The following is a 24,312-nucleotide window of genomic DNA, read 5'->3' on the forward strand; positions in this document are numbered from 1 at the left end:
CGTGACTTTAACCCCACAAACACCCGAGCGCAAACCACCGCTGCGGTTGAATCGCGTCGCAACGAACCGATTGGTGTTTTAAAAAAAGTTTTTATTTTCCGTTCACTTTTTTTATTGCTGGTATTCGTAATAACAATAAAAAAATGCGCGCAGGTGAAATGAATCGAGTGTCAGCGTCGCTTGTAAAACATTTCACCGACGCCACACATGTGTACGGGGAAGGAGGAAATGGGGGGGGGGGGGGGCACACGGGTGACCGTGATTTTCGCAAGCGTAGCTTCATTAGAGTTTTATTTGCCGGCGAGATGGGATGAGCGGAAATGGAGCAGCAATGGGAGGTCCGGGAGACAGGGCGGCGTAGGGGCCAAACGGGATACACATGCACATTAAAAACACAATGGACGTAGCAAAGGGTTGAAGGGGGGGGGGTTCTACTGCGGAGGATTTTACGGTTGTGCTGGACAGCTCTTCGATACATGTGTTTCCAGGTTACATCGCATTCTGCTCAGAATGATGTCCCAACGTTTCGCTCAACGCGTTGGGAGTTTCTTCAGGAACTAAATTCAGTTCGAACTCCTCCACATGCTGGGGAGCTTCTTCAGGAACTTAACTTTTGCTTTAGGAGCTAAACTGAACTAAATTCAGTTGTAACTGAATTAAGTTTAGTTCCAGAAGAAGCTCCGAGCACTTGAATTCAGTTGCAACTGAAATGAGTTTCCCAAGAAGCTCCGAGCATGTGAAACGTAACGGCAGACATCTAGCTGATCAACACAGGGTACACAACCTGGAATTGGAGGAGCTGTTGAGAAGGGCCTTCACGACCAGCTGGGCTGGCGGAACTAACGAAACTACGCTCATGCATTTCACGATCACCGCTCACTCGTAAATAGTCGCTGCCAATTTCGCTGCGATATGGTCCGAATGGTATGCACACGTGCGCGTGTATGTACGTGTGTGTTTTTACAGGCACAGTCAAAAAAATGCTGTACAGTATGAACGAACACAGAGGGGTTGTGGGGCAGAGTCAGGACTGAGAGGGCTGTGCATGATGGCAATTGGAGTGAGGACTGGGCGAGAAATGATGCGATATACTGGGGTTGAGCGGCGTGTGCCTGTAATATGGGACTCGGCCACCCTCTTAAGACCAAGCGAGCTTGAGAGGCAGTTTGAACATGTTTCCAGCTCGGATTGCTAGAGTTGTTTTTTTTTTACCTCGATTACATTGAAAATTTTGTTAACCAAATACACAAGTTATCGCAGTCAATACAATGATTCGCATTTGTTTTTGAGGTTAGGCTTCATCATGAATGCCAAAATTATGTTGTTAAAGTACTTGGTCCACAAAGGTAGCACACATACTTTCTGGCATTAAACGATTACGTGGCCGAACCCAAAAAAAAAACAAATACGGATCAGGAGGGTCGTCGTTACTGCTTGGGTTTTCAAAGATGCCAATGCCTTCGCACACGTGGTGTCCATCACGCCACACAGCCAACATCTCAACAGGTGAAGTCATCCCAGGAAATTGCTCGCCACGCATTTCCTTCCACCGCGCTTGAGCAAAATCATCGAAATTAAGTGGCCCAAATCGTTTAGGCAAAAATGTGGGGCAGTTCGCTAAATTACGTCTCTGTCAACTTTTTGTTCCTCGTGTTTGGTTTTCGAGGCTAACACAATGCACGTCTCTCTGTCACTAGGTCAGACTTTTCCATGACAGCTACAGAACCAATAAAGATGCAATTCTATTTCACTGCGGGTTTTCAGACACAAAATATATATAAAGTTCCTCTGTTTCAAAACAGTTCTGCGACCAGTATGAAATTTCTCTCATCAACTAAATAACGGATATGTTGGTCTGGCGAGTGGGGAATGCTTTTCAAACGTGACACTGCCATGAATGGATCTGCAAATGAAACGATGTGGCATTGGCACGGATGGCGGGGGGCCCTCGTCCGTTTGACAAAAAAAAATATCCCATATCCAACTGGACAGAGCCCCCCAGGGAGGAATTGTAAATACAGGAAGGGCGATTTACACCAGGAGAAATGAATTGCTGTTGATGCCGTTGTTGATGGTATGCATGACAATCATGATTGCCGTGATCATGGCGATTCACTCTCAAGAGTCTATGGTCCACAAAGGATAGCACACACTCCTGCAGTTTGTTTGACATCACAACATTCGCTTGCGAAATGCGTTTTGATTTGCTTGGAACGAGAGCGGCGGGGCGAGTTTTGTGAGCGAGCACCTATTAAGGCCGAAGCAGCACACAAGGTGGTAGTAGGGCCAGCTCCACACACACAGCTGCATTTGTCCACCCACTGCTGGTGTTGATGACCATACCAACGCAACAGGAACTCATTCTTGGCTGAGTAGACCTAGGGGAGAGGATTAAATTAAGATTCCAGATGCCAGCTGCCATGAGTCGTGATGGGCAGTGGGCCAGGTAGGGATGCTGGGGTTTGCTGGATTATTTGGTCAGCCTTCAAAACTCTGCAACACCCATCCATAAGCACATCTACAAGAAAAAGATCTCCCGTGTAGCCAACACAGGCTGATGGGCAAATTTAGTTAGCGAGCACCTATTAAGGTCCGCACGGCACATGAGGGGGTGGTGTGGCCAGTACCACACCCGGCCGCCTTTGTATTCCCAGTACTAGTGTTTACACACTGTACCAGCTACTCATTTAAGGCCGAGTCAACCTAGAGTGGCCTAGGAATTGTGCCAATTTCACCACTGATATTGGCCATGAGCACATATCGAAATCGGGTCGCCGAGTTCGTAGCGCACCGACCACTGTGCCACTACTCCCCCACGCGTGCGCACACATACACACGCACGTTCACATCAAGACTTCGAAAAGCTAGCTGCAAATATCCACCCCACCTACCTGCCATGCCTATGCTCCCCCCAACACGTGAATTTCTGCGGCAGGTACAAAGTCACGCCTTGGATTACTCACGAACCCAGATGCTCTGAATTGCGGAGTTCCCATTGTAACAGGTGCAATGCATAACTTAACACGTTCAGGAGGAACACAAAACAAAAAAATAACTCCCAATGAAATTAATTTAAAAAAAAATCTGCTTCTGGATTGTGTGTGGGCATAAGTGTGCTGCCTAGCCACGCAAAGTGCAGGGGGTTGCCACCGAATGTCGCACACGCGTCCATGCCATCGCAATCCCAAGTTGACCTTTGAATGCTTAGGGCCGTATTCTATGTCATGGCTCGGCTCTGGTTTGGCAGCGACTCCGCTCACACTTGAGCTGCTTTCAATGTCGCGTGGGCAACTCGGCCATGGCTTAGCTCGGTCTCGGCTCATGGAAATCCTGAGCATGATTGGGATGATTGCTCAGAGCCGGCTCAAGTGAAGCATGCCTTTTAGCTGGCTCACAATGAGCAGGGAACTAAGCACGAGCCGAGCCGTGACTAAAAACACGGGCTTGACAATCACAACCATCCATCCATCGCGCTGTGGTGTGCAAACCTATCCACGGCCACACCACCACCCACTCCCATGCTGGTGTACTATCTCACGTGCTTAAACCCACCCACTGCTGCCTCTCCTCTCCGACTGAGGGCCACCACACTCTCGAAATTAGGAATGTACACGGAATTAACTTTTGAGTGGCGCTCACACAAACCACAGCACGGCAGAGAAACCCGTAAAACTCGCTCCAGCAGCAGCAGCAGCGGCGGCGGCACCATCAGATTGCTGCAAGCGCTCGCTCGGCCACTTACGATGAAACATTGTTTTAAAGATCCTAAGCAATGGGGGTACAGCGATGGATGAAAACCCAACTGATGAAAGACCGTCGACGGCATCTCGTGAATACGGAGGGCAGTCGCTAATGACACCCAAGTTGAAAGGAGCCTAAGCTGAGATTTGACTGAAGACTGATTCTAGAATGAAGCTTTGTTGTGAACGAGTTGGAAAGAGAGGACCCCCATTGCATTTTCTGTCTCAGTGTTTGCATTTGCAGTACTGTATTTATGCGTCCCGTGCGTCTACCCGTGTCCATGTGTGTGTACCTTGCTATGTGTGTCCGTGTGCATCCAAGTGTCAGTGTTTGTGCATAGGCGTGACAGTCGGTGTGTTTGTCTGTTCAATAGGAGCCTGTGTGATTGTGCGTTAAGTTTGTGTGCCCATACTTGTATCTGTGAGCTTGTGCCCAGAGAAGCCTGTGTCCAAATGTCCATGTGTTTGTGTACGCCTGTGTGTCCATCTTTGTCCACGTGTCTGTGTGTACGTTGCTCCGTAGACCCGTATCTGTGTAAGCCTGGGTGTCTGTCATGCATTCGTGTGCATTTGCCGGGAACATAAGTTATTTAGTCAAAGTGTTACAATCCACTCGTTCACTCGCACTCAAGACTCACCGACCCTCCTAAACAGACCTCCGCCCCGAACCAAAACCCTCCACACTTCATCCTCACAATCTCAGGCAAAACCCCAATGGCCTTTGCTACAAATCACACAATGCAGACACGCGGGAGACGAGGCTCGTCAGCTGTTTGTCCTTAAAGAGCCACCGCCACTGCCACCACCGTCATCGCCAGCAGCGACTGAATGCATTACACGTTTGCCAGATCATCCCTTTTCGCGCCGTTCCGTTCCGTGCTGTTATTTTCTCACCCGCTTGATGCTCCAAATTGTAATGATGAAACCGCCATCGTGTGTGCTGAGGGGGGGGGGGCAGAGTTGGGGAGGCAGAGGGTTATGATGAGAATTGTTTGGGGGGTGGAGGAGGGTGGAGTCAGGGGAGGTGCACCCAAGAGAAATTAGGCATGGACTTGCGCAGTGTGGCAGAGCGGAGGAGGTGGGTGGGTGGGTGGGGGGCCTTGAAATCTCTGAATCTGAAAACCGCCTACGTCTACGATCGCTCTTGTGGTTTTTTTTGGAGTCTGAAAAAATAGAGTTCCTCGGCTGCCCTGAATCTCGGGGAATGTGCGCAGTTTCCGTCAAAGCTCGCATTGTTACGGGCAGCGACGCGAGATGAGGGGGGGGGGGGCGCGGGGGGAGGGGGGAGAAACAGGGACGTCAATTTTTTTTGTTTGTTTGTGTGGTTTTTTTTGTTAAAGGGATTCCCCGCTGCCGTCACCAAAAGTTTTGGGCCGGCGCGAGTCGCAGTGTGGTGTGGGCCGGGGGGCCCCCAGCAGATGCTTCTGGGATCAGAAAGCCTGCTGGGCCGGGTTGTAGTTGAGCGACGTGGGAAGGTGGGGCCTCTCCTCCAGCTTGTCGTACTCCAGGTGGAACTCCTGCGCGGGGCGCAGAGCACCGAGCGGCGGCGTGAGAGGGAGAACACGGACGCGGACGAGAATGCGCGCGCGCACAAATGCCAACGGCAGCCGTGGTACGGTACGCGCGTGGAACCATACGGACGATAGCACATTCATTGGCACGGACGTACGCACGCACGCACCAAAACACATACCAAGGTACGAATGGTATCAGAAAGTAGTCCACTGACACACTAAGAGAAATACAGAAACAACAACGACAGCCATCCAAGTGACGGTGTGATGCCACTACAACGCTTGGGTCAGGCTAGATGCAACGTGAGGTCATGTGAAGTGCCATAGGCTCACTGACGGATACTAAGACACACACTAACACAAAAAAGATCAAATACAAAGATCCCCCACGTAGACTTCAACACTGTTTGGGCAAGTGCTGTGAGTGACCAGCTATTAAGGGCGGCACGGCATGCACGTGAGTGGATTGCCCAGCACAGCACCACTCCCGGCTGTCTATGTCCCCCCCTCAGTGGTGATGTTTTCGCATTGCATCCGGTACTCATTTAAGGCTGAGCCGACCTAGGGGGAAGCCTACCACCAGTTCAGTTATACGTCGCCGGGTTCGTTGCACGGCACGATAACCGCTGCACCACCGCTGCTCCCCATTCATAAACACACACACGCACACACAGAGCACACAGAACGCACATAGCACGCGCACACGGCACGCACCTTAGCGACCTTCCTCCAGTTGTGGCAGTCGAAGAAGAGGTAGGTGCCGCGTTCGTACGTGTTCGTCTTCATCTGAGGCTCCATGCCGGGCGCCCGCGTGATCCACACCCGCTCGTCCTTGTGGTACCGCCAGTCGCGGTTGTACCTGCGGAGACAGCCGAGGTCGCGGTGAAGGCCACAGCGGTGGCGGTGGCATCAACGTGGACAAGTGGTGGCAGCCGTCGGTTGCCCCGGCTTCAGCGATGAAGGCTCAAGATTGAGAAAGGCTGACATGTGGTGGTCAAGACGTGGAACTGCAATGCAACGGTGTTTTCTGATATCTGTTGACAGTAACACGTTGCAATGGATTGTTTCGTAATGTTTGGGTCTGTCTTAATCATTCTTCAACCAAGTTCGCCCTCGACAGAGAAAAAAGAAATACGGTCATACACCTCGGTATACGACCGCTTCGGTATACGACCGCTTTGGAATACGTCGAATTTGGCATACGTCGTGTTTTGACGAGAAAAAAAATGTCTTGGGATACGACGTCTTGCTTGGGATACGACGCGCTTGCTAGAACTTGTATGGGTCGGGATGAGTCACCGCGTACCCGCGTGTACCCCGTTCACGACTGACACAAAGCGCCGCTCCTCAGTCTGCTTGTAGATCTCGTTCAGTGCACAACCCTTGCTAGAACTCTGAATTTTCACGTCTTTTTTGTCATTTTAACTCCTCTCAGCAAGGTAAAGTGATGTTAAATTTTACTTTTATTTCAATTTATTTTAATTTATTTATGCATTTATTTTAATTTATGTATGCATTTTAGTAATAAGTAGTGTCTAAATGATTTTATACAACCCCATTAATGTATAATATGCCATATAAAATATCATTTCTTATACTCTGGAACGGATTATTTCCTTTCCCTTTATTTCTTATGGGAAAAATTCGTTTGGTGTCTACGTCATTTTCGATATAAGCCCTCCTACCTTCTGGAACGAATTAAGGACGTATACCGAGGTACCACTGTACAGTCATGGGGATCATGGAGCCGTGGTCTATCCACTGCTGGACTCCCTATATCATTGCCTTCCTCACCGTCCCATGAAACAACAATCCAGGCCGCTCCTGCGCGCGAGTCGACCTCATCGATCGCTCCATCTCCACGATGGTTGGTTCTCTTTCCGTACGACCGACTGTGGCCGAGCGAGCGACTCAAGCGTGCATGCCGGTGTCAGTGTAGGGGGCTCACAGTTCTACCGCCGCGGCAAGTTGCAGGATGTCGCCCCCGTTGGTGTAGTACATGTAGAAGAGCAGATCCTCCCCGTACCGACTCAGCTTGATGGGAGCAAGCTGTAGGCACACACAGGCACAGGCACACGCATAACCACACAGACACGCACAGGCACACAAATATCCATCGTATAGCCTTAACAGACTGTTGGGGCAAGTGCTGTTAGCGAGTAGCACCTATGAATGCCAGCACTACATAGACACACAAACAAGTACAGTGAAACCTTGGATTGCGAGCATAATTCGTTCCGGAAACGTGCTCGTAATCCAAAGCACTCGTATATCAAAGCGAATTTCCCCATAAGAAATAATGGAAACTCAGATGATTCGTTCCACAACCCAAAAATATTCATATAAAAATGATTAATACAAAATACTGTACCTTTTTATATTTTTATTTAAATTTAGTATAAAGCAATCAAATGTATTAATTACATTTAATTGTGGCTGGTGTGAGGGAGACGAGAGAGGAGAGGGTTATTGTGTAGGACGACTTTCACTTGCGGTACAGTTACTAAAGAACAGTCACTACACTTGGACACAAAATAAAAAAAATGCTTTACGCACACACACACGTGGTCACAACACTATAGTAAACAGTATACGCTCGCACGGATGTTGACTATACGAGTGAGGCACGCCGACTGAGACCGAGCATTGGAGACGATTACCCACAATCCCACAGAGAGAGAAGAACCATCGGCCCAGTTGTGATCACGTGACGCTCGGCAGACAAAGCGTACACTGTACGCACTGCTCGTATTGCAAGACCTCGCTCGTTTATCAAATTAATATTTATTTAAATTTTTTGCTCGTCTTGCAAAACACTCGCAGACCAAGTTACTCGCAATGCAAGGTTTCACTGTATATACAATGGTCCTTCATGTAGCCTAGACAGACAGTTGGGGCAAGTGCTCCAATGAAGCAAACATGTTCTCACCTTATCCCTGATGTGAATGTTCGTCAGGTATTCTGAAGGAACGTGAAAATCTGCGGAGAGTCACATTAAAAGCCATTAAAACACATTTGCGCGTAAGGCCACTTAATGATCACTGTTACATTGCTTTTATGGCTTTATTTTGGTGATTTCGAAAAGTTTTTTTGGTTTTGGCCATGTTTGTTTGTTGTAGTACGGAGCTAGACTGATGGCCTTAATCTAAGTTGTCTTGTGGTTGTTGTTTGACTTGCATCCCACTGGGATTTTTGCACACAGCATTGCTGTACGGTGCTTTTTCTGGAATATTTTGCTGGTTTTTCCTGGATTTTCTGTTTGCACATAGTCACATAGTGACTTTAAGATGTTTTCTTGTTCATGTTTTTGTCTTTTGTTTGTTGCGGTTTCACCCGATTCAAGAGTCGAATGGCTCACAGGGCTATACCAAATAAATGAAACTGAAATGAAACTGAAATGGGCGCGCTGATCCAGCTTTGCTATGGATGTGTGTAAAGCATCGCTCTCGCAGGAGGACCCTGAGAACACGCAACTTGGTTTCATTGGCAAGATCCTCCACGGACCCAGCACTGCTCACCACTCACCTCACTCCACTCCCCTCCACGCACTCTCCTACCTCTCCCCTCTCATCTCACTCTACTCCCCTCCACGCACTCTCCTACCTCTCCCCTCTCATCTCACTCTACTCCACTACAATCACTCCCCTACCTCTCCCTCGCATCTCACTCTACTCCCCTCCACGCACTCTCCTGCCTCTCCACTCTCATCTCACTCTACTCCCCTCCACGCACTCTCCTACCTCTCCCCTCTCATCTCACTCTACTCCACTACAATCACTCCCCTACCTCTCCCTCGCATCTCACTCTACTCCCCTCCACGCACTCTCCTACCTCTCCCCTCTCATCTCACTCTACTCCACTACAATCACTCCCCTACCTCTCCCTCTCATCTCACTCTACTCCCCTCCACGCACTCTCCTACCTCTCCCTCTCATCTCACTCTACTCCCCTCCACGCACTCTCCTGCCTCTCCCCTCTCATCTCACTCTACTCCCCTACACGTGCTCTCCTACCTCTCCCCTCTCATCTCACTCCAATCCCCTCCACGCACTCTCCTACCTATCCCCTCTCATCTCACTCTACTCCCCTACACGTGCTCTCCTACCTCTCCCCTCTCATCTCACTCGACTCCCCTCCACGCACTCTCCTACTTCTCCCCTCATCTCAATACTCCCTCACAGCCAGTGGACAGCGAGAACACGACGCCCCGGCGTTATCTACACGGATCTCAACTCATTCGTTGCGTGCAACGTCAGCAGCACAGCAAGGCCTCCCCCGCAGTGGAAAAACGACCTGGCGCCTCCTGGGCCGTGCTGGGCTGGTTTGGCATGGCCCTGGCACGGCTCGGTTGTGCCAGTGGAAAAATCTAGGCAATTATATATTTATTTCACAATGCGTGTACAACATTAAACGCGCTCGGCGGCGGATTAAGTCACGCGGCTACCCCGAAAGGCGGTGGCACAGGTGCGGACAGCGTGCACGCGCGCCGGAACCGGTGTGATCGGAGGTGGCACGTTACCGATATCCTGAGGTCTGCACGGCGCTTCTGCCCATGGCGACGCGAACTTGGGGTAGAGGTTCCTGAAAAGCAAAGCACACCTTCTTTTTGGCAAGAAAAAAACCAGCAAACGGTAAAGGGACAAACGACCAGACAGCGTTAAAACGGGGACGGCTGCCCTCCTCCCGGTCCGTGCCAACGGTGGACAACGGTTCCAAGGTTAAATAAGAGTTTCCAAAAATCCCCATCCGTTGTGTCCCGCTGCGGTTAGCAATCTTTCCCGTTCAAATACAGATCGAGCCATTACCCGCTGCATGCGTGCGACGATTTGCCAATGGGTCCCCGCTGCTTTACGTTAAATTGAGAGATCGTGCGTGCGCACACAAAATTCTGTATCTTAATATGAATTGTCATTTCTACGTCATGTGGGACACGCTCAAGAGATCTTTTTTGAGTGCTGTTAGTGAGCGCCTATGAAGGCAGGCATGGCGCACATGGCGGGTGGAGTAGCCAGCACCATGCCCGGTTGCACACACACATAAACGCGCACACACTACACACACCAATACACCACGCACACGCTAACACATGAGCACCAATTAGTGAGCATCTAATAAGACAAGCACGGCACACGAGGGGGTCATGTAGTTAGCACCATGCCCGGCTGAACTTTGTCTCTCCGGCGCTGATGTTTACACGCCGTACCGGGTACTCATTTCAGCGTGCACATGCGCGCGTACTCGGGGGAGTTGAGGTTGAGGCCGAGTGTGGTGAGGTCGCTGCCGAGGGCCAGGTGCACGAGAGACGGTTCCGTCTCGGCCGCCCGGATGAAGGTGAGGAGGCCGATCATGCCGAACTGATCCGTCACCATCCCGCTCGGGATGTTCGTCACGCGGCCTGTTCATACCAGCACCACCGTCACCACCACCACCAAAAAAAAACCAGACACGTCCTTTAAAACAGTGGCTCATTGGTTAGAGACGAGTGGGTTCCACTCCGAGGCCAGGTGGCTCAGTGGCAGAGGTCGCAACCGGGTACCCGATACCCGTACCCTACCCGATACCCGGCTACCCATACCCGGCCGGGTACGGGTACCCGTTTGCGACCCTGGTGCGGCCGGGTACGGGTAGGCCGTGAGTCACTGGTGAGTAACCGTTTGTCACTCATTTCCCAACGTCTTGTCTCTTCTCACAATTCAAGTTCCTAGAATCAACCCACCCACGCCTGCAACATGGCTTCATCCCAGAGGTCGCAATCAGGTACCCGATACCCGTACCCTACCCGTACCCGGCCGGGTACGGGTAGGGTACGGGTGGGTACGGGTACCCGTTTGCGACCCTGGTGCGGCCAGGTACGGGTACGGAATCAAAACCCGTTTGCGACCTCTGCTCAGTGGTCAGAGAAGCAGAGAGCCCATTGCTGTGGGTGCTAAGCAGGGGTTACCGTCTTGAAGGATCTGGATGCCCTTCTTTTGCTGGTTCGCATTGGTGTTGCTGCCCTTGTCTCCAGGGAACTTGGGTCCCTCCGTCACCGACCCCGTGGTCTGCCCGCTCTGATTGGTCAGCTGCATTCACAAAAACAAAATACGGCAAGTTCAGCAACAAACGCGCACGACAACAATTACCTTCGTCGCCATGCCCACGATGGTCGAAATATTGTACAAATTAACTCCGTCCATCTGTCCATCATGGGGTGGGGGGGGGGGGGGTTGACTCTTGCGAACATGACACAACATGAACAAAACTTTGATATTCAGTGATGGTGCTCATCGGGACTTGCCCGATACAAATCGACAGCAAGTGGCCCGTCGGTTTCTGTGCCCCAAATGAAACACTCCCCCCCATCCGAGATGATCACCTTGCAGAACCCAGTTAAATCTCGGATGCGTGGCAGAAAGCCGAAGTTGAAACCAGGTTCTCAATAGCGCCGGCTCATCATCTCGGACTTTCTGAACCCCTCACCCACCGTCTTATTGTCGTCGGGTGCGGCCGTGGGCTCCTTGTTGAGGTTGACGCCAGGCAGTGCCGGGAAGTCCTCGTTGTGGATTGAGAAGTCCTGGGGCTGCTCGCTCGCGGGCTTTGTCACCATTCCCACTGTGGGACACGGCAAGCACACACGGCAAGCACACACGGCAAGCACACAAGGCAATCACACACGGCAAGCACACACGGCAATCACACACGGCAAGCACACACGGCAATCACACACGGCAAGCACACAAGGCAATCACACACGGCAAGCACACAAGGCAATCACACACGGCAAGCACACACGGCAAGCACACCAGGCAAGCACACACGGCAAGCACACGCTGTAAGCACACAAGGCAATCACACACGGCAAGCACACACGGCAAGCACACACGGCCTGCTAGAGCAAGGCAGGGGGGATCCGGGCCCACGGGCCAAACGTGGCCCGTGACCCCATATGGCCTGTAGATTCATAGCATACAGTCGACAGATTCATAGCATATGTCCTGCTGAAATCCTTTCCTATGGCCCACAGATTAATTTCACACTACATTGTACTATGTGTGTATACGTCTTGCGGAGACCCTACCCCCATAGCTCCATTCAATGTGCGTGCGGACCATATGCGTTCTGCTATAACCCTAACCCGCGTACCATATGGCGTCCTGCCAGCCATGGGGTTGGGGAGGGGCGCTGGGTTGCCGTTGCTTTCTCTCCTGTTCCGTTCTGCGAGCGCCGGAAAGTCAGACAGATCCAACCCGGCCACCGTATCGCTGCCTCCTGTTCACGCAAAGACAAAGATCCCCCGTAAAGTCTGTAACAGACTGTAGGGGCTAGTGCTGTTAGCGAGCACCTATAAAGGCCGGCACGGCACACGAAGGAGGTGGGTGGCCAGCACCACGCCCGGTCGCCTTTGTCTCCCTAGCGGCGATGTTTACACATCGCACCAGGTACTCGTTTTGAGGCTGAGTCGACCTCGGGGAGGCCCAGGATTGGTTCAGATAATCGTCCCTGGTGTTGGCCGTGAGCGGGAATCGAACCCGGGTCGCCGGGTTCGTAACGTAGCGTGCTACCCACTACACCGCCGCTCCTCACGCAGATACAACCACCATCACCCACCGTTCACCATCATCATCATCAGCCATGGTCGATACAGAGGTGGATTAAGGTCTCCCCAAACTGGCACCACCTCTATATGCTCCTGCGATGCAACCATCTAACCAGCACCTGGACACCAACTAATCTCATCACTCCATCTCCACGGTGGACGTCCTCTCGGGTTCATTCCATTCTTTGACTGCCACTCATTGTTGACCATCGGCCATTATCCCTTCTCGCTGGGGGCGTGTCGTGCTCGAGCCCGGTAACTCTTATTACAAACAGATTGGATGATGTCATTGACCAGAGTATGTTCTAGAATCCAATTGTTCCTCTTTCTGTTTACATCACCTTTACCCACAAAATAATAGTAAATTGTTTCTGATAGGGCACCCGAATAATCAGGGTGAGCGCTTTCAACCCACTTACCCGTGCTGTTGTAGCTGTTGTTGGTGATCGCGTTGCTCAGACTGTAACCCTGGCTCCTGCCAAGGCCAAATCCTGACATCCTGATGGCCAAACACATCACAGCCGCACAGCACAAGCAGGGGTTAAACATTCCACTTCATTCATAATAGTCTGGAACGCTATCCCTCTGCACATTCGCAGTATCACCTCAATCGCCTCCTTCAAGAGAGACTTAAAAACTCACCTCTATAACCACGCTTTCGAGCGACTCTGAGCTTGGCTCCGCGCCTCTGAGTTGCGGCCGTTACGTCCGCAAATTTGCGCGCGTTATAAATTGCCTTATTATTATTATTATTCATTCAATGTCATTCCTAACATTTCATTCATTCCGCAGCATTTATTGAGCATCATTCGTAACGCATCCCGACGACAATAATCCAAGAAGTCAGAATAACCATGTCACCTGACCCAGCTTCTTACATGATATTCTGACTTCCTGGATTCTGTCAAAAATGTTTGAAGTAGTTTCCAGCTAAATGCCGCGTACCTAATCGCTAAATCTGCTTGCGAGAATTGTCCAACTCAACAGTCAACGAGCTGAAACAATAACGATGAGCGTGTTGTTAAAGCGCCTTTACACCACGTGACAATTTCATTTGTTTGGCCATGCCGGGTGGAAGATCAACACGGCACAAATTTGACCGGATCATTACGTGGCCACACCCGAAGTTAAACTCACCCTCCTAAGCCGTAGGTGCTGCGGGACGGCTGCTGCTGCTGCGGTGGCGGCGGCGGTGGCGGCTGCTTCTGCATGGACAGCAGGTTTGGTGAACTGCGGTTGGGGCTGCCCATGCCAGAGGAGCCCACTGCATTGGCACGGTTTGACAGGCCGATGGGCTGCACGTGGTTCATCCGTGGGTTCAGCGCCAGGATGCCCCTGGAGAAGATTTGGCGCGCAAACGATCAACAGAACGGGGCGGTTAGCCGGCCACTGCTCTGGAGTGATCAGAAAACAATGCAGGAAGAACAATAATATTACATTTTTTTTATTTTGGACACAGCACACTCGTTTACGCTGGGGCATCTTAGACAGCACTTTCCACGTAATAAGCGTCTTACGTTGCGTCTAATCGACATATTCCAAGGGCACTCCCAGTGGCAGCTATCCCTGTGCGGCACAAAGTGAGCGTTACTCTAATAGTAGGGGGGCGATGTTTGCTACTGTATGTGTCATTCCAATCGAGTAATTTGCGGATCATTTCGAAAAAATGTGGACCATGACACCGGCACACGATGGCCTATTGTTGCGAATTATGTCACCGGATCTTTAAAGTCCACTGTGAAGAAGCAGAGTGCGTGCGTAGTATTTTATTGGTTAGTAAACACACCCGCAGCGATAACCAGGGCGGCTTGTCGGATTCGGACCGCGAGCCTCTGTAATAAGCGGCAAAACGTGCTACCGCTTGGGCCACATCACCGCCCCAATTGAGTATTGAGCCTCATACGGTCACATGCCTGCGAGTTCTAGCAGCACCGCCTCTGCCTTCAACAGCCTTGCTGTTTTGCAGTTGCCGTCGTCATTGCCGGATGTTACAGATGTCCCTGATGCTGTTGCCCGCTCGGGTCAAATTGCTGCTTATGATACGACTGGGAAAATATTGTCCTCAATTTCATGCCATGTCCATTATTTAGTGAAACCAAGTGTGTGAAAATTCAGTCACCGAAAGAGGTGACCAGAGATCCGACAGGGATGGAATGGTTTTCTAAACGCAGTGCAGACATGAAATTGCTCCAAGTATGAGAAACATTAAATATTAAAGCGCCAAAAAAGGTGAAGGTGCGGTCCCGCAAGTGCTTTCTCACGCCACCGATGGCAGAACAGCCTCCACTAGAGTGAAATATTAAGGGTGTTTGGTCTACTCTTCCAAGTTGACCAACGTATTCGAAGGAGGTGGCAGTACCCACACTTTACCGCACCACACAAGCTCTGCCGATCTACCAACCGTGGTGCACCCATTTATACTGCTGGGTGGACAGAGGCGGGGGGACGGGAGTTTCAGGAACTAGCATTGTTGTTCCACCTTCCGCATCGGGAGATTTAATAGAACCGGCGACCTCTGGATAGCAAGTCCAGTGTGCTGCTGAACCATTAAACCACTGCGGCAGTTCCACTATGATAGAGTGAACGGGGGGTGGGGGGACGTACCGGCTGGGTGATGACGGCGCGTGTGGTGGCGGCATAGGGGGCCCCACACTTGTAGGGGTCACGTGTCCTGGCAAGGGGGCACCCTGCGATAAACTCCGATTGAGCTGCGGGGCTGTGCCCCCCATTCCACGCATCTGAAGACCCAGTGGGTCTAGAGCGGGTGAACACAAGCACACACGCAGTACAGTTAGAATAATATACCATTCTTTTATCTAGTTAAAAAAAAAAAATCTGTTTTCACTTAAAGCTGAAAATGTAAGTTAGGCAAATCACACCTCTAACTTGCTGATATTCCCTGATCTGTGAATATTCGCATATTGTCTGATCTGTATTCATGAAATCTTCAGTGAATCTCAAAATTTTTACTGGTAGCCACCTCCTGGTTACACCAGCCTACAGGGGATTGTTGTGTCCGTCCGTCGTGCAGGGAGGGGCTGGGTGGGGAGGGAGGGGCTGGGTGGGGAGGGGCTGGGTGGGGAGGGGCTGGGTGGGGGGTGGGAGGGGTGGGGCTGGGTGGGGAGGGGCTGGTCACCCCGTGGTGCCCTTATAAAACTCAACGTTTAACCTACTCACGCCGGCTTGTGCCCGCCCTCACAGTCGGGCATATTTGCGGAATACACCACGCCGCCGTTGACCCTGGTCATTGACCGAGCAACCCAACGTTCCTACCAGCTCCCTCCGCAGGAATATGTTTTCATGAGGGATCTCACTTCGGACCCTGGCTTAATTCCTCATTTAATATTTTCAGAGAGGAGTATTACAACATTCATGGCGACAGGGTTGTAGCACATTGATAACGTTTGCGTTTCACGGCAAGAAGTTTCTGGGTTCAATTCCCGATCTGGCAGCCTTTCTGTGTGGAGTGTGTATATTCTCTCCCAGTTCGACATGGGTTTCCTCTCATAGCTAAACACAACATACAATGTACTCAGTATTGGTTGAACATCCCAATACTGAAAATATTACCTGCAAATTACTTAATTGGGATTACACGATGCAGCAGCATCGCCCCCGTACTGCGAACAACTTAGTAGGACCTTCCCGAAAGTAATTATGTAATTATCCAGGAGAGCTACACTGAGTCATAAGACTCATTTTCAGGAGGGTCCCCCATTGGGTTTTTATTTTTAGATGTTTTCAGGCAATTCATTAGTGAGACTCGCGAGGCTTTCCTAGTTAAACAAGCATAAACACTGTTCATATATATGTACGTTTAATTCAATTAAATGAGGACATACTTTGTGGGCCGTAGAGGCTTGCGCCAAACTGAGACAGCTGACCCGATGGTGACGGAGAGCCCAGCATCTGAGATGGAAACGTCGCACAGCAGAGGCAGCGTCAGTACAGGTCCCAACTCGCGTCACCTTTAGCACACCCACCTCCCACTTGCGCGCACACACCACTCCCACGGCACCCCTCTCTCTCACTCGCACACTCCGGTACACCACACTGTTGCTAGCACCCTGGCACGCTCCGACACTCACGTCTTTGTCAGGCCTGTGTGAGAAGACACTCGACTGGTTGAAGTACATGTTTCCATCAAACTCGGGCTCTCCCTCCTCCCCGAACCGCTTCTTTGGAGCGCCAAACATGCCTGCTCCGTGCGGGACTCAACTGTGATACAACGAGAGAAGACGCGGGCCGGTTATTCGGTCAGTACACTAGCTGACACGGTGTGACGTGACAAGACATCGCGACTCGACAGCACGAACAAGCCTACTCCGTGTGGGACTCAGCAGTGATGCAAAGGGGAGAGCCGATGCGGGAGGGTTATTCGGTCACTTGGTACGCTTGATAACATAAATACACAAAATGACAACGCAACACACAACCACAAAAGATAATCGAAACAGAACACAAGAGACAACATGACAACACGACAGGACGACACAACAGGATGGCACGTGACAACACAGGACAATAACACAATATGACAACACAAGAGGTGAAATCACGAGATACGATGTAATTTGTGACGAGGCTGAATTCAACAGCTTGTCACACTTGAGAACCCGGTTTAATCAAATTAGCTTACGCAAATGTATGGTCGTTGTTTGCGAGTCTGCGGGTCTCTACGTCAGTCATTGCGTAAAGACTCAGTCTTTACCAATTAATCACAGGGAGGTCAAACCCACCTCAGCATCGCTGAGCCCCGAGCCACCCGACCCCTCATGTGTGTGTTTGTGTGACGATGAAAAGTTTCAAGTTTCAGGTTTATCTGTTTAACCAGGTGAGAACTCAAGAGACCACGATAGTCTCACTTGCAAAAGTCTGCCAGTGGGGGGAGATGTTTGCTATGTTTAATCCCAATTGAGTAATTTGCAGGTAATATTGTAATACTGGTAGGAACCCACTGGTTCCACCAGCCCACAGGGGATTATTGTGTCCGTCCGTCGTGCAGGGAGGGGCTGGGTGGGGAGGGTGGGGAGGGGCTGGGTGGGAAGGGTGGGGCTGGGTGGGGGGTGGCTGGGTGGGGAGGGTGGGGCTGGGTGGGGGGTGGGAGGGGTGGGGCTGGGTGGGGGGTGGGAGGGGTGGGGCTGGGTGGGGAGGGTCTGGTCACCCCGTGGTGTCCTTATAAAACTCAACATTTAACCTACTCACACCGGCTTGTGCCCACCCTCACAGTCGGCCATATTTGCGGAATACACCACGCCGCCGTTGACCCTGGCCATTGACCGAGCAACCCAACGTTTCTACCAGCTCCCTCCGCAGGAATGTGTTTTAAAAAATCCGGATGCGGACATCGGCACACATTGGTCTACTCTTGCAAATGATGTCAGGAGATCTTTAACGTCCACTGGCAAGCAGATGGCGACGATGAATAAAGTAATTATGCTCGCAGTAATATTACGTGTGGCCACTGTAATGGAACCATGGACCCTGCAGCAAGTGGTGAACACGTGACTGCTGGGCCACGTCACTGAACTAAAGAGTAACTCAGAGCTTGCATTCTTGGCGGAGATTCACAACGAACCACCAGAAGTTGAATTTATTCCATTTTGTAAAGGATTAGGATAATTTATTCCCGCAAAGTACAGAGTTGCCTAAAACGCAAACATTTTATTTGAAGTGTCAAGAGACTACAAAGAATAATATAAACCAAAATATGACTGCACTGGCTGACATCTGTTACAGTAGTCTCCCTGTATTATAATACACTTTTATAAACTGTGTTTTATATTTTGTATGTTCTCAAACCCACATGTTATTCTTCCTGTATCTCAGAATAATTCCAAGCATGTATCTCTCCATGCTTCTTTGCACATTCTTCAGCTTGGGTTCCATCAAAAATATTCGTCAATATCAACAGAACCACCAAACACATTCACAGAAAAAATCCCTGTCTGAATGTCTCCCCGCGCAATGCAATGGCACCACAGCACTTCTCTCCATTGGTGGCCGTGCATCGCTGGTGTAAATTCCACATTCCTATAGCTGGGGTAAATCTCTCAAAATGACTACGGTAGGTAACACATATCAATACTAATGTTATCAATATTAGAGTGACGACGATGATGACAAAGATGATGGAAGGCTGAGTTGACCTACAATTCAAGATTTTCAGCTCTAAATGAGCTGTCAGGCATATAACCTCTCTCACTCTAAGTACATCACAATTTTACACGTTTATTTTCACTTGTTAAAATATTGAACCTGGAAAAGCCCCTCGTGATAGAGCATCTCATTTGCAAGACGTAACGTTGCTTCAGCAACCAAGGTTTTCTGTCGAAGCCCAAAGTCGACCTTCCCTCAGTGTGAGGTTGCTCACACCTTCTAGATTTGAAGTTGGCGATTGTTTTTTTGCTGTGGTTGTCCCCACCTGATGACGGACGCCCGAAACGTCGTGATTTAATTGAGTTATTTTTATTTTATGATTATTTTTATTTTCACCTACGTCACTTTACCGAAAGAACCAAAGAGTATTGCTCATTCCTCTTCTGCTGCCACCACAGAGTCTGGAACTCTCTTCCCCCAGCCATCCGTGCTTTCAACTACCTGCCCCTGTTCAATTAGGGCCAGGCTCTTCCAGTGACTGGCTGACTCTTTTTCTCTCTATAAAATAAATACACCCACTGCTTCTGTACGGCGTCACGATACATGGTAAAGTCACGTAGGTAAAATAAAAATTATAATAGAAATAAAATAATAAATCACGACGTTTCGGAGGCAACACAAGTCTCCGTCATCAGGTGGGACCGTCACAGCTAAATTTACTGTTTCAAGTGAGGTATGTGTATAGCATCTACATGGACGCATGTAGATGCTATACACATACAAATTGTACAATACTGCGTAAAATCAGTGCACTTGTGCATAATAAAAAAAAAACTGCAGATGCAGAAAATATGATCTTCACACACTGACAATGAGTCTTAAGATTGTGTTGCCTTATCCTGGTGCTGTGAGCCTCTGGTACCGATAGAGAAATTTAAAGGTTGCAAGTAATGTGTGTGCGGCATTAACAAACACGCATTCTGCTAGATTTATGCTCGAGAGAGGTGCATGTAACTCCGATTTTAACAATGAACGTCATATGCACTCTCCCCTTAACATTACAATTGCAGCGTTGCACTCAAAACCACGGTTGCAACAATACACACATTAAGGGTATAAGCGAAACTCGTTAGTGTCCTTATGTAATTGCAAATGTGCTTTTGTCCATCAACCTATGCACCGTCCAGACCAATATTATTGTCAATCAAAATAAATAACAAGGCAATACGCCCCTTCTTTCCATATCGGTTCCTTCACGTACAAGAAAATTATTGTTGTACACATCCCATTGATCACGGTGGGGTGGGTGAATAAAAATCTCAGTACTTGACACTACACCTCTCTAAATTTAAATGTATAGGTGTAATGGTTGATCCCAAGTTTCCTCTTGGTTGCAATACTGACGGATTAAGTGACAAGATGAGTGGCAAATGTCAAACCAAATGTGCGCACTCTCCCACAGGAACAGCACTGGACCAATCTCTCAGACATTAATTTGCAACTTTTACAGCTAACCTAAATTCTATATGGACATGCAGTGTGCAACATTCAATTATGAACGTATACGTATTTGGCCGAGCGTGATATTTATTGTATAAACACAAACTGTAATACGTAATATATATGCAATGTCTGTATTGGCATCATTACGGTGTTGCTGTGTATGTGTCAATCGACACCCTGGACACCCCTCGCAAATTAGGTGTTCCACCTCTAGAGTTTATACAGGTGAAATATTTCAATTATATTAAATAAATCAAACAAAACAGAGTCCTGCTTAAGTTTGCATTTGTCGTAAAGAATACTATTTTAACATCAGCTTTCAGTGGTTCCAAGTTGATTTTGTTTATCCAGGTGAGATCAGGATTAAGAGTCTAGTTTTAATGAGTAACACGGGTCACCAAAACGAATTGGTCATGAGTGTAACGTCATGAATGGAAAATGGATCCAGTATTGGTACCGTTTGCATTATACCTCCTAAAGATGTTATCGCACCACACCTCACCAAGGATTAATACCCTCTGCTAGATCCCGTGGCCGCTGATCAGGAGACACATGCGACCTCCAACATCTGCCCTAAAAGTATCCCACAATCTGCTCTTACGTCTTCCCCCTTGCTATATTTTTTGCGCCATCACAAATAAAACCGAAACTGCTGTGGTCAATTCCCACAAGCAACAGAACGATTGAACTGTCTATTATCAACATAAACATCAATCCCGATAGAATCACACCGGCACACGGGGGGGGGGGGGGGCAAAGTAAAAGGGTGCGGGTTTTAAGGACATTGATGGAAGTGTTTTGGCAAGATAATTATTCGTGAAACGAGAAGCACGGTCTGGAACCGCCAGTGACACAAGACGAAAAGCTCAAACGTCGACAGAAACAGCCGACAGAGTTTAAAAAAGAATGTCAACCACTGTGAGTGAATTAATTTCTATGCATTTCACTTTACACAATGTGAACGAATTAGGGTTCAAAATAAATCGAATGCAAATGTGTGTTTTTTTTCACAGTCTAGTCTCCAAACGTAATACTTTCATAAATATTAAATGCAAGCATCTGTGTCACCATATAAAAATAAAACAACATTTGGGTATATTATACGAGCAGCCTTCTATGACATTGTGTCCCAGAAAATGATGTTAAAAGCGTCTCTGTTTAGTCGTGCATCAATCCACAACCGACCTTTTCAATGGGCTATGCATTTTGTTCAAGTTTAAGTGCATCAAGTTGGTATGAATTGTGGTCACTGCAATCGTGTTGTTGTTCACTCTAAGCTTAACTGCTGCGGCATTGTGTGTACACAGGGCTTAATTTCTCACTGAATATTTTCCGGCTCGCTGGTAGACTGGCATACACACGAGCTGTATACAGGCCGTGGTGTACCGTGTACGAACACATTTTTCGGGGTTCAGACCCAGATCCCGGCTGGAATGAATCCCTGTGTGTGTCCTGTGAAGTTGTGTGCGTCTCTCTCTGTGTGTCTCTGTGTTATCTCTCTCTGCTTATATGTCTGTCTATATGTCTACGGTTCTGTGTTTTATCTCTCTCTCTCAAATTTAGCATTCTCTGCAAGAAAGTAATCAACCAGGTAGGGTGTTGACTGTTATGTTAGCCGACTCTCTGTGTTGTATTGCATTATATTTCTAAATATACTAGGTTTGTTTTCTTTCATTTATACCTGATGATGATTGCTTGTTGTTGCAATCGAAACGTCGTATGCTATTATTTAATTTGTTATTTTCTCTTTATACGCGACTTTACCGAAAGAAGCAAAGAGTACTGTTAAGTTGTGTTCGCTTCGCACGCATTACTGTGTTCATTACTCCGTCGTGTTGCTATCGAGCATAATAAACCTTCAGTGTTGTGTCTCGCCAGTGTTGTGTCATCTTCCCAGTTCCACTCTGCATTTATAATGCCCCCCCTGTTTAGGCTCCTGTTACATAAATGTCACGTCCACTATAAACTCGAATGTAAACACATCTACCGATTCCTTGCGCAACACCAAATCCCACAACTTTCAGAGTTTGGGGCCTACCCATGCCCACGCCAGGTATCTAACCCAAGACCCAAACCAGACTCGAACCCTCATCCAACTCACAGACTCCGAGACCCACCGACTCAGGACCTTCCCCGATACAAAATAAACCCCAGACATCGAATACTGAAGTCTCCAACTCAGATCGGGATGTTAACTCTGTGTGTGTCCCCCCCTCCCCCGCCCGGATACGAACCAACACAAACGTGGACGCAGGCTACCTACCAAGCCTCATGCTCCTACTCAGATCCAGATCCCAACAGCATAGACTCGAACACAAACAACAACAGAGTCCCACCACCCCCAGCAAATAACTCGCAAAGTCTCCTAACACTCCATACACCCGCACAGGGTACATGGGACGTGAAAACCCACAGCCGTTCTTCTCGCCGCTAGCTCCCAGGCAACAGGACAAGTAGTACAAGCAGCAATCAGTAATCATCAGCAGCATCAGCCAGTTGTAGTATCAGCAGCACCGACAATCAGAGTCAGTATCAGCATCATCGGTAGTCGCGATGGCGGCAATTGCTTTTGTAGCAGCAAATGCAGCGGTAGTATCGGCAGCGGTTGTATCGGTATCAGCATCAGTAGCAGTATCATCATCAGTAGCAGCTCTCGTAGCAGCAGCAGCAATGGCAGCGACAACATCAGCAACAGAAGAAACCGAACGTTTGATGATGAAGATGATGATGAAGAAGATGATGATGGCGAGCCGTGCTTTGTTACCACGGTAAACGGCTCGCGGTTGGCGGGGGGAAGAAGCCAGCTCGATGTGAGGCGATGAGGTGAGGGGGGGAGTAGCGATGAGGAGAAACGAGACGACGACGACGGTGGTGGTGGTGGACGAGCGAAGCGAACGAGACGGAGGCCACCGAAGGAAGGAGAGGGAGGAGAGAGACGCGACGCCACGAACCGCATTCAAGGCCCCTTCCTCCACCAAGATGGCGCGCGCGGGCTGCTGGGTAAACAGATTGACCTTTGACCCGCGACCCGTGGGTTTCACTTCCGCCCAATGTGCCTGTGTCTGTGTGCGTTAGCACAGCAAGTTGGCACAGTAGGGGGCACAGGTGGTGCATCAGCCAGTCATCTCGGTCATCTCGGTCAGTCGACCCGTGGCACCTGGGTCTGCCCCATGACCTCCTGCCAGCGGGCGTTCGACACTTCACGTGGCCTCAGGGTGCACATGGCCTGGCACAAGCGTCGTGGTGACGTCACCGCCACTTAGTGTCGAATGGCGGTTGTTGTTGTTGTTGTGCGTTACGTTGAAATTGTTTAATTTTAAAACTAATTGTATCCAATAAAAAGTTATGTTATCGTGGTGGATAAATCGTACTGGTTTTTTCTGATTAGTAAGTGTAGTTAAACACATTTATTTTGTAATATTCATATTTAAACAAACGGCGTTATTTACTTTGGTGGCTAGATTGTGCTTTATGTTCTGATCAATGTGTAGTTGAAAAAAAGATTTTATAACAATTAAAAACAGCCGTTTAAATGGTGTACTTTCTAACCGGTCAGTTAATTAAAGTTGGTTTATATTTACCTGCCAATGTTTTGGCCAGTGTGTATTTATGATAGTAAATGTTCAATGTGATTAGTCTTTGAATTACGTAAAATTATATATAAAAACAATCTGTAAATGTTAACTAATTGTGGCCAACGTGGAAGAGTAGGCCAAATACCCTCTAAAGGGGCTCTCAATAGCTCCCTCTAGTGGAGGCCCTACTGCCAGAATGTGTGGTGCGCATGCAAATCTGCACTTTTAAATTAAACTCTTTAAATTGTATAAAGTTGAGTATTGTAACCGTATCACTCATGCCACGTGTAATTTTCACTGAACAA

General features: G+C 49.0%; 2 protein-coding genes across 3 annotated transcripts in view; one reads left to right on the forward strand and one right to left on the reverse strand.

Annotated features, from left to right (window-relative positions):
• CZIB (CXXC motif containing zinc binding protein) overlaps positions 1-24,312 on the forward strand; it is a 379,487-nt gene that overhangs the window by 336,839 nt on the left and 18,336 nt on the right. The gene's annotated exons all lie outside the window — the stretch shown is intronic.
• Positions 71-23,445, reverse strand: CNOT2 (CCR4-NOT transcription complex subunit 2). Of its 2 annotated transcripts, none has more exons than XM_078869053.1 (15): positions 23,384-23,445; positions 16,919-17,048; positions 16,673-16,739; positions 15,435-15,585; positions 13,968-14,165; positions 13,250-13,329; positions 12,377-12,502; positions 11,718-11,845; positions 11,196-11,316; positions 10,493-10,649; positions 9,774-9,835; positions 8,184-8,233; positions 7,203-7,303; positions 5,969-6,113; positions 71-5,257 (listed from the first exon to the last, which is right to left on the reverse strand). In XM_078869053.1, exons 2-15 carry the CDS (start codon positions 17,024-17,026, stop codon positions 5,171-5,173), a joined length of 1,581 nt encoding a protein of 526 aa, XP_078725179.1. In that variant the 5' UTR covers positions 17,027-17,048; positions 23,384-23,445; the 3' UTR covers positions 71-5,170. The 2 variants fall into 2 exon arrangements, with proteins under 2 accessions (XP_078725179.1, XP_078725180.1); XM_078869054.1 differs by lacking the exon at positions 23,384-23,445 and adding an exon at positions 23,197-23,216.

Source organism: Lampetra fluviatilis, chromosome 27 (genome assembly GCF_964198595.1).
Source record: "Lampetra fluviatilis chromosome 27, kcLamFluv1.1, whole genome shotgun sequence".
Classification (NCBI taxonomy): domain Eukaryota; kingdom Metazoa; phylum Chordata; class Hyperoartia; order Petromyzontiformes; family Petromyzontidae; genus Lampetra; species Lampetra fluviatilis.

Coding starts and splice junctions, on each gene's coding strand:
- CNOT2 (XM_078869053.1), bottom strand. CDS start 17,026: ATGTTTGGCGCTCCAAAGAAGCGGTTCGGGGAGGAGGGAGAGCCCGAG. Junction 13,330..13,967: donor AGCACCTACGGCTTAGGAGG/GTGAGTTTAACT, acceptor TTTGGCCATCAG/GATGTCAGGATTTGGCCTTG. Junction 6,114..7,202: donor CTTGCCGCGGCGGTAGAACT/GTGAGCCCCCTA, acceptor CTGTCTCCGCAG/GTACAACCGCGACTGGCGGT.